General features: G+C 39.1%; 1 protein-coding gene across 1 annotated transcript; it reads left to right on the top strand.

Moving 5' to 3' along the window:
• The first annotated feature begins 240 nt into the window (after positions 1-240).
• On the top strand, positions 241-10053 carry eif2s1b (eukaryotic translation initiation factor 2, subunit 1 alpha b). The gene is made up of 8 exons (XM_053613766.1): positions 241-373; positions 4484-4726; positions 6553-6632; positions 8326-8477; positions 8924-9030; positions 9271-9368; positions 9508-9651; positions 9742-10053. Exons 2-8 carry the CDS (start codon positions 4486-4488, stop codon positions 9865-9867), a joined length of 948 nt encoding a protein of 315 aa, XP_053469741.1. The 5' UTR covers positions 241-373; positions 4484-4485; the 3' UTR covers positions 9868-10053.
• The last annotated feature ends 159 nt before the right edge of the window (positions 10054-10212 follow it).

Below are 10212 nucleotides of genomic sequence, written 5' to 3'. Positions count from 1 at the left end.
AGGCTCTATCTATCTATCTATCTATCTATCTATCTATTTATCTATCTGAAACGGCTCAAACAGTCGTGGTACTAATAACATCTACACGCCTTGTTGTTGTCGCGTTGTTGTTGCTCGCGTGTAAAACGAATAAAGCGCAAAATATAAAAATATAAACGTATCAGAGCTGAACAGATTTTTACACACGCGCGCAAAAAAAATGACTTTTATAGTGAAGTGTCGCTCCGATTGTCGGCCATCTTGAATACACTCGTTTCTGCTTTCCCGGCTTCCTTGCTAACTCATGACTACGGAGCTACTTCTTATCTTACGGGAGATATTACAGAGTGAATCTTTATTTAAGGAACAATTTGTCAGTAACATCGCAGTTCAGGTAGTGCTGCATTTTACTGCTGTTCTGTTACAGTTGTATTTCATTTGTCTTGTTAAATGGAGCGGGTTATTGGGCACTAGCTGGCTAACTCTAGCCGCTCTTCTTTCTGCATGTGGTGGCGTGGAGCTCAGTGGAGCAGCGGTTTAGAACTCCTTTATTATCTACAAACTTTAGTGTTTCCTACTCTAACATACCTGATTCAACTCAGCAGCCTGTTAATACACTCTTTATAGGGGTCAAATTGGGGTGTGGAAGTGTGTTAGCCCGGGTGTGTGAGGTGAATTATGTCGGTGTGTATCGGAGCGTGTTGTGTAGATTATTGTACAGATCACTTTACTGCACAGGTTAGTGTGTTTCCTCTTCCAACTCCATTAATGCATTAACACGCCTTAAAGGAGTTTAATATAGTTATTAGGATGTTTTAGGATGTGGTACAGTGGGGAAATGATCAAAACATGTTAAGTACAGACGCACAAAAAGAGCAGGGCTGTGAAGCACTGAGCTAACACCTATTTTAACTTCATTCACTATCAGGGTGTAGTGATGTGTCGTTCACAGTCGAATCGACTCTTCGATCCGGTTCTTTTAGGTGGATGTTGGGAGCCGACTCGCACGTCTGAAGAATCGTAATAGAGGCGTTTATGTTGTTGTTTTACAGTATTCTGTGTTTTAGCACTGGAAAATTTAGTAGCGTTTGATTCTCTAATACAGTGACCGACATTTAGTCAGTGAATCTTACAAACATCTGAATTGTTTGGTCCAAAATAATGATTTAGATCAGCAAGAATGGTGCCATGATTATTGAATTTCAAAAAAAAAATAGTTTTTTTTTAAATCACGACAACCCGTAGGATAATGTTATGATGTTAATTAGAAGTTTCAGATATTATTGAACTGTTCATGGCACATATCAACGACATGTAGCCGTTTGGGTACCGAAAGAGTCGGTTCTTATTGGTGAGCTGAGCCGATTGCACTGACTCGTTGAGAAGAGTCGCGATTCCCATCACTAGATGAATGATGTGTTAATGAGCTGTATGATTTATTGGCAGGATTAGGAAACATTACCATAATGTAACATCAGCTTAAAGTAGGGATGCACCAAATGTTCGGCAACTGAAATTATTCGGCCGAAAATAGCAAAAAATATATATATTCGGTGTTCGGCCGAATAAATTTGACCGAACGATGACGTGAAGAAAAAAAATTCGGTGTTCGGCCGAATAAATTTGACCGAACAATGACGTGAAAAAAAAAATTCGGTGTTCGGCCGAATAAATTCGACCGAACAATGACGTGGAAAAAAAAATTCGGTGTTCGGCCGAATAAATTTGACCGAACAATGACGTGAAAAAAAAATATTCGGTGTTCGGCCGAATAAATTTGACCGAACAATGACGTGAAAAAAAAATATTCGGTGTTCGGCCGAATAAATTTGACCGAACAATGACGTGAAAAAAAATATTCGGTGTTCGGCCGAATAAATTTGACCAAACAATGATGTGAAAAAAAATATTCGGTGTTCGGCCGAATAAATTTGACCGAACAATGACATGTTTGATGACGCGACCAAATAGCCTAGCAACCAGAGTGAGGCGTGTGCATGCACGAGCTATTTGTGTGAGAGATATATATATATATATATATATATATATATATAGATATAGATAGATAGATAGATAGATATATCACACACTATATCTACTACTATACTCTATACTCCGCGAGGTGTACAGGGACGCGAGCGGTACATATCCCCAATATAATCAGTCGTATATAACTATACTATATCTACTATAATACTCGGCGAGGTGTACAGGGACGCGAGCGGTACATATCCCCAATATAATCAGTCGTATATAACTATACTATATCTACTATAATACTCGGCGAGGTGTACAGGGACGCGAGCGGTACATATCCCCAATATAATCAGTCGTATATAACTATACTATATCTACTATAATACTTGGTGAGGTGTACAGGGACGCGAGCGGTATATATCCCCAATAGAATCAGCCGTATAGAACCATTTTCTGCACTCTTGTCAATGCACTTTTTAATGCACTTTTTAGTTGTAGGCTTCAGAGTGTTCCATTCTTTCAGCAGTCAGTTATAGACCTAACATAGGCTATTCAAGGGGCTCAAAGATGACCACATCAAAATATTTTTATTTTACTCATTTATTTATTTAAAGTTATATTGTGCCTTGTTGGTAGCCGATGCCTGCTGGAATGAAAAAAAAAACGTTCAGTGTTAAATAAATATTTTGAAATTGTAGTTTTTGTAATTGATTTTTTCTTTGAAAAGCAAGACAAAATAGTAAAAAACACATTTTGACTATTTAATGTATGCAATGGTGGGAAAAAAATGGCAAAATAAATGGAAAAAAACGCGAAAAAAAATGTGTTCGGTATTCTTGGCTTTCTGCCAAGTTTTTCATTATATTCGGCTTCGGCCAAGAATTTTCATTTCGGTGCATCCCTAGCTTAAAGGTGCCATTTTTAATGCCTACTACAAATAACATGAAAGAGAAGTAAAAAAAGATAATAATAATAATAAAGGTTTAAGCCGTGGCTTAAACACCTGTTATTAAAGTCTCCATGAAATCAAAGTTGAAGTTTTGTGGGTTTTAGTATGAATATGTTAGGCTTAAGGTTATCTAGAAGCGAGTGTGCTCCAAAAACAATGGCAGAACTCACATTTAGAAGATTAAAAATTTAGCACCACCATCTACCACCAATATGAATCAATGGTTTTGATGACGTCTTCCTGCTTCCGCTTCTTATCAGATTTTCTGTCCAATCAAATGCTCTCTAGAATCTGAAGTGTCCCGCCCCCCAACATTATAAACATCCATGGTACTAACCGTCAAGTACGGCTTGGCCCAGGCTTTGAATTAAGCTAAACACTATTGGCTTTCTAGAAAGGGGGAGGAGCCAGTTAATATGTCCCGCCCTGACTTCCTGTTTCAGTGGAAATTACGGCAGCACATCGACTAACCCTGCGTGTTTCAAGGCACTTCGTAGGGTTCACTTCGTTGACTGTGGTTGAGGAAAGCTGAATCCGGGTCTGGATGTGCCTCCTGTGTTTGGCTGTGCCTCCTGTCAGCCATTTTATAGACAGTACTCTACAGGTTACAGTAGATCGTGGAGGGTGGGCTCAAGAAGTCTAAAAAAAAAAAAAGTCATTCAGAGGTCGAATCCACCAACTTAACTGTTGGAGAACTAATCTTACCTAATATACTTTTAAATTTGGTGCGTGTGTAACCTCTTAACAGATTAATTACGTATGTACAGTGCCCTCCATTAATATTGGCACCAAATTTACATTTGGCTTTATTGTTTAACCTTTTGATCTTTTGTTGAAAAGATTCAAAAAGATACTCTGGGGTACCAATAATTGTTGCACACCTATATTTAACAAAGTGTGTATATATATTTGTGTGTGTGTGTGTGTGTGTGTGTATATATATATATATATATATATATATATATATATATATATATATATATATATATCCATGAGAGCAGAGTATTTTTGTGAAATTTTTTTTAACAAAAGGTTCAACAATAAAGAGCAGCCTTATTTGCTCATATTTACCAAGGGTGCCAATATTAATGGAGGCACTGTATATTAAAGAATGACATTTTATTAGAAACATAAAATAAGTATGAAATGTGTGAATCTGTTAATTGTTGGAGTTTGGAAATATGTTCCACTGTTTTGATGCCAAAGACAACATTCAGTTCCGACAAAGGCCTTCTCTACTGTTGGAGAGAATGGGGTTTCTGTTTTTTTTTTAAAAAAAAAAAAAAAAAGAATAAAATATTGAGCTATAAGGTTGTCTTATCTTTTTTCTGTCTGCAAAAGATTTGATGTGCTCGAGTATTTCTTCATGGAGAATACCGTGAATGTTTGATTAGTTTATTTGCATGTGTGGAGGTCACTTGCGTGCTCTTTAGTGGAGCTGTTGTCGTGGAGATGCTCGTCACGTGGACCAGCATGTTCACAGCAGCGCAGAAGTACGCTGGTGTGCATATCTACAGTGAGTAAATATAAAGAGTTCTTAGCATACGAATCTAAATGTTGGGTTTGTGTTGGTTGCAGTGATGCCGGGACTCAGTTGTAGGTTTTACCAGCACCGCTTCCCGGAGGTGGAGGATGTGGTGATGGTGAATGTGCGCTCCATAGCCGAGATGGGCGCTTACGTCAGCCTGCTAGAGTACAACAACATCGAGGGGATGATCCTGCTGAGCGAGCTCTCGCGCCGTCGCATCCGCTCCATCAACAAACTCATCCGCATCGGACGCAACGAGTGTGTCGTGGTTATCCGAGTGGACAAAGAGAAAGGTGGGCTGTTTAACCTTATGGATATGGCACGAGGCAAAGACTTTCCTCCGCAATCATCCATCAGTGCAGTTCTGCAGGAATAGCTGCAGGAGCTAATCAGCACTCCTGATGATCTGTTAGAGATATTTGGTTGCTGTTTAAATGGTATTTCTGTTTCTTTGTAAATGTTTATTAACTCATTTGCCTCAAAAGATATGAAGCCTCCTTTATCAACCTTGTAGTAAAGTTGTAGATATTTTTGTAGGCGAAAATGAAGTTAAAAATTCCCTCCAGATTTACAGACATTTCAGTAACGCTGACTTTTTTTTTTTTCTTTTCTTTTCTTTTCTCCGTACTCACATGTGCATGTTGATGAATGCCAATCACCCTTAAATTACCCAACATGCTCCTGGCACAGCTGATATACATTTAGTGACAGCTACAAAAATCCATAAAAGGCCAAGCACACAGAGCTGAAGACGACTAAACAGTGAAAGAGTGCCTTTTATGCGCGGTGTGTGCTGAACTTTCTAGTAATGCAGTTCGGCCATTGCATCGCCTCAGCTACTACACCATGAACCAAATTATTATGCAAGTGACCGATCGGTAGGATTTCAGTCAAATAAACACCTAGGTTTTAGTTTTTCAGAGAAAGTGTTTTTTTTATTTTATTTCTCATGTCTTTTTAGATAACCTGCATCAATCTCGGACGGGTTTGTTAGATAGTTCTATTAGTTAAAGGGAAAACTACTTAAAGAGGTTGTTCCACATTATTAAGCAAGTCACAGCTATCATGTAGTGTCTCACAGAAGGCATGAAAACAACTGATAATTCAGGAAAACTGAAGAGAGATCATCGAACTGTCAGAAGATTTGTGAGTGATTCAGAGCACAGGTGAATTCGGTCAGATAAAGGCTTATTAAGGATAAGTTTCTGTCAGACAAATGGCAGCTATAAAAAAAATAAATAAATAAATAATCCTCTGTTGAGCAGCAAACAGGTATTTGAAGCTGCTGGTGTCTCTGGAGTCCCAAGAACCTCTCCATACAGGATCCTCCAGAGGCTGGCAGTTGTGCATAAAGCTGCATTTCAGCCAGCCCCTAACCAAAGCTCACAAAGAGCTCGGAAATACATGAGGGCTAATTTGCAAACGGTTTTATTTACCGATGAATGCATGGTCCAGATGGATGGAGCTCTGGATGGTTGGCGAATGGCCACCCTGTTCCAACAAGACTGTGACGTCAGCAGGGAGGTGGCGGAGTGATGACTTGAGCTGGAATATTGGGAAGTGACGTGGTAGGTCCTTTTAGGGTCCCTGAGGGTGTCAAAATGACCTCTGCAAGATATGTGGAGTTCCTATCTGACCATTTTCTGCCATGGTATATAAAGAATCATCATGCCTTCTGAAATAAAATGATTTTTATGCAGGACAACACACCAACGCATGCTGCAAAAAAAACACACCACTGAGTCCTTGGTTGCTATGGGCATAAAAGGACAAAAAAAAAAATCATGGTGTGGCCACTATCATCCCCTGACCTCAGTCCTATTGAGAACCTGTGGAGCATCCTTAAAAGGAAGAGTTTCATGTTCGACAGTCTCTCATGTAGATATGCGAATCGGAGCTCTCATGATACAAATGGTTTTTCACAAACGGATTTTCACGAGTACCACATTTCTTGTCTAAATGCTCCTGGAAGCGATTTACGAGCTGAATTTGTTTGTATCCAAAACTGACTGCTTTAATCTCCTCTACATGAAAGGAGCCAAACAGTGTATATTGAGCTAAGTGAGTTAGTGCCATGTTATTTGTCAGTGTGATTTAAACTGTTTCGATCTCTCTGCAGGATATATCGACTTGTCAAAGAGAAGAGTTTCTCCAGAGGAGGCCATTAAGTGTGAAGACAAGTTTACCAAATCCAAGACTGTAAGTGACAGACAGAGAGCAAATTCCAACCTGGCAACGTTTATTACAGTTCTTTATACCAGTTTCTGTTTTAAACCGTGGCTCAGTTAGAGCAGAAAGGACAGGTTGTTTATTTTCTTTTTTTTAAAAAAATGCAGCAAATGCTTAGAACATCAACTTCTTTCACTTTACTACTAACCAAGAGTACAGAGTAAAGAGGTTAAGCCACAAACTGAAGCTAGAGTTCTAGTAAACAATACAAAATACCATTATTATTATTTAATTTTTTTACTACTATTATTCTTATTTTTCTATTCTAGTCTTATTTAATGTGTATTCCTTCTTATCTGTTTTTTGTGTAATCGAGCTGCTGTAACGAGGGAATTTCCCGTGTGGGATCAATACTTTTTTTTTTAAATAAATTTTTATCCAGCCTGCACGATGCTGTTTTTGCCTTGTAGTAGGTGCTGTGTGTTAGACGGTAGTGTAGGACTATCACTACCAATAATAATTTATAATCGACTAACTGACCGTTTCCTTTGATTAATAATCAAGTAGTCAATATTGTATGGTGCCTTAAGACTTATTTGCGTGGACAGTTGTTAACATCTGTGTTTGTTTTTGTTTTTTTTTTCTTTCACTAGATAAATGTTTCATGTAAGTAATATAGAAATATACTTAGCTTTTAATCCTAACCCTTTTTTTTTCGTCAGGAAAGCCATGCAAAAAATTTCCTTTGTTTATACGTTATTCAAAAATAAGACTTCTGTATCCGTAGCGTTACGGTTTCTTCGTGCAACAGAGACGAGGAAGAGAAATTAAAAATAGGTCGTTCTTAGTCTCAAGTTAAAATAACTTTATTGAATCTTTAGTAAATAATTTGACTGAATTGTTACAGCTAAGTTAAAAGTTTAAAGTTGGAATGTTATAAATACATTTGTATTTTCATACTTGTTATCGTAAGTGGTGGTTAAATTGTGAAGCGGCTGTGGCTTAGGTGGTCCACTAATCGTAGGGTTGACGGTTCGATTCCCGGCCCACGTGACTCCACGTGCCGAAGTGTCCTTGGGCGAGACACTGAACTCCAAGTTGCTCCCGATGGCAAGTTAGCGCCTTGCGTGTCAGCTGTGCTACCGTTGGTGTGTGAGAACCAGTGTAAAGTGCTTTGGTACCGCTAAGGTTAAAAAAAAAAAAAAGCGTTATATAAGTGCAGACCAGTCACCATTATCAAAAATACTCGCCCAAGTAAAAATAAAAGGTCTCATCCAAATATCATCTGGAGTAAGAGTAAAAAAAAGATATCTAGTTAAAAAAATCTTCCATCCTCTATAAATGGAGTGCCGTTTGCTGAATGTTTTTGAAGGATTTTTAAGAATCTAGTAGTTAATTATAATCGTTTATTCGTGACAGCCCTTCCGTGCTGTATTTATTCATTCATGTTGAGACCAAAACCCTGACCTTCCAATGATCGCGCATATCAGCGTACACTAGTAGGAGTGTATTCATCCATAAAAAAAACTTTTGCACTGTTCTACACCTTTTCTAGTGTTACCATCTTAACTAAAACAGAATGACTTTCCCCCAAAGCACCTGGTAGTTACTATAAAACCTTGTGTGTGTGTGTGTGTGTGTGCACTACAGTTTCTACCTTTGGAAAGTGATTTAGGAGAGGATGATATGGAAATGTACTTAGTTTCCTTAAATTGTGCTTTAGGTGTACAGTATTCTGAGGCACGTGGCGGAGGTGTTGGAGTACACCAAGGACGAGCAGCTGGAGAGTCTATACCAGCGCACTGCCTGGGTCTTCGATGAGAAATACAAGAAACCAGGATATGGTGCTTATGATGTGTTTAAACAAGCCGTGTCGTAAGTACTGGAGCTTTACTGCAATGCATGCTTAAATTTAAGTCACTCAGTGCTAACGAGCTGGTGTCTAATCTCGAACCGCTCCATTCCAATAGCGTGCTGGTCTAGAACCGAGAACCAGTTGTGTTGTTGGTTTGGGTTATTTCATGACCAAGCATGACTGCTTGAGGATCTCTTATTTATATGTCAAAGATAGTTACAGATAATGCCATCCCTCTTTCAGAAAGGAGGTAGTAATTCTATTTACGTAGCACGTTTCTTACACTTAAACTTCAAAAGGAAACCGCAAAACCAAGACACACACCATGTCTTAACAAGGAAAGTTGGTGTTGGAATGTAAACGAGCTCGTTTAACACAACCTAGCTGTTGGATTTTGGTCCGTCTGGTCAGAGATGCTTTGCCCACAAATGTACACATCGCTTTTGCTGCTTCTTTTACTTCTCAGTGATCCTGCCATTCTGGACGGGTTGGATCTGACAGAAGAGGAGAGGAGCGTACTCATCGATAATATCAACAGGCGGCTCACACCACAGGCTGTCAAAATCAGAGCAGGTACTGAAAGCACTATACGCTACCTTCCGTGTGTAAACCTGCACATAAGTGTGCTGAGCACTTGTTAGAACAGTAACGTTATTATTTTTGTTCTCTGAGAGTTCTCCATTGCAATCGCTTTTACATTTATGGCCATTCAAATATATATATATATATATATATATAATATCCTCCTGATCAGTTGTTGTCTGGTGTGAACATTCTGAATGAAACCCTGTTCTCACTTTCTGACCCCATCAGACATCGAGGTGGCGTGTTACGGATACGAGGGCATTGACGCCGTTAAAGACGCGCTGAGGGCTGGACTGAACTGCTCCACAGAGGCCATGCCAATCAAGGTAACAAGTCTTGAATAACCAAAGCCCTGTGCAGCTACATGGATAAGTGAGTGAATGTAAATATGTGATCTGTACTTAGAGACTTCTCATATTATGAACACAATTCAGAAATGAACCGGTATCTTTCTTTTGGCATTAGATAAACCTAATTGCACCCCCACGGTACGTGATGACTACCACCACTCTGGAACGGACCGAGGGGCTCTCCATGCTCAACCAGGCCATGGCTGTGATTAAGGAGAAGATTGAGGAGAAACGAGGAGTCTTCAATGTCCAGATGGAGGTCTGTGTTTTCGCTATAGCTGATATTAATCATGAAGTTGTTTCAGGCATGAGTGTTGCACGTCTCATCCCTCTTTACATATGATTTTAGCCCAAAGTGGTGACTGATACCGATGAGACAGAGCTACAGCGACAGTTGGAACGTTTGGAGAGAGAGAATGCCGAGGTGGACGGAGATGATGACGCCGAGGAAATGGAGGCCAAAGCTGAAGATTAACAAGCCCTTGGTGGGTAAAAGGATTTGAGCAGCAGCAGCAGGCAGACCCTCATGGAGAGGATACAGAGATATTCACAATATGAACTGTTTTTGTGTCCTAACCAAGTGGCGTGGTTAAAGAAGAGATGTAAAACAAACAAACAAAAAAAAAAAGTAAAAATAAAATTTATACACAAACAAATTAAATGTTGAGTTTTGAGTTGACACCTATCCACAAGGCTGATTTCTATAACTGTGTTGAAGCTAATGTGACCCCTTTTTTTTTTTTAATATGCTACTTCATGTTAGTACTATTTTTATGCATATTATATGCCAACTACAACTAACAAATTCCGAGTACTCGCC

The sequence above is a fragment of the Ictalurus furcatus genome, chromosome 25 (genome assembly GCF_023375685.1).
Source record: "Ictalurus furcatus strain D&B chromosome 25, Billie_1.0, whole genome shotgun sequence".
In the NCBI taxonomy this organism is placed as follows: Eukaryota; Metazoa; Chordata; class Actinopteri; order Siluriformes; family Ictaluridae; genus Ictalurus; species Ictalurus furcatus.
The sequence above is the reverse complement of the archived record's forward strand: the minus strand, read 5'-3'. Positions and strand labels throughout refer to the sequence as shown.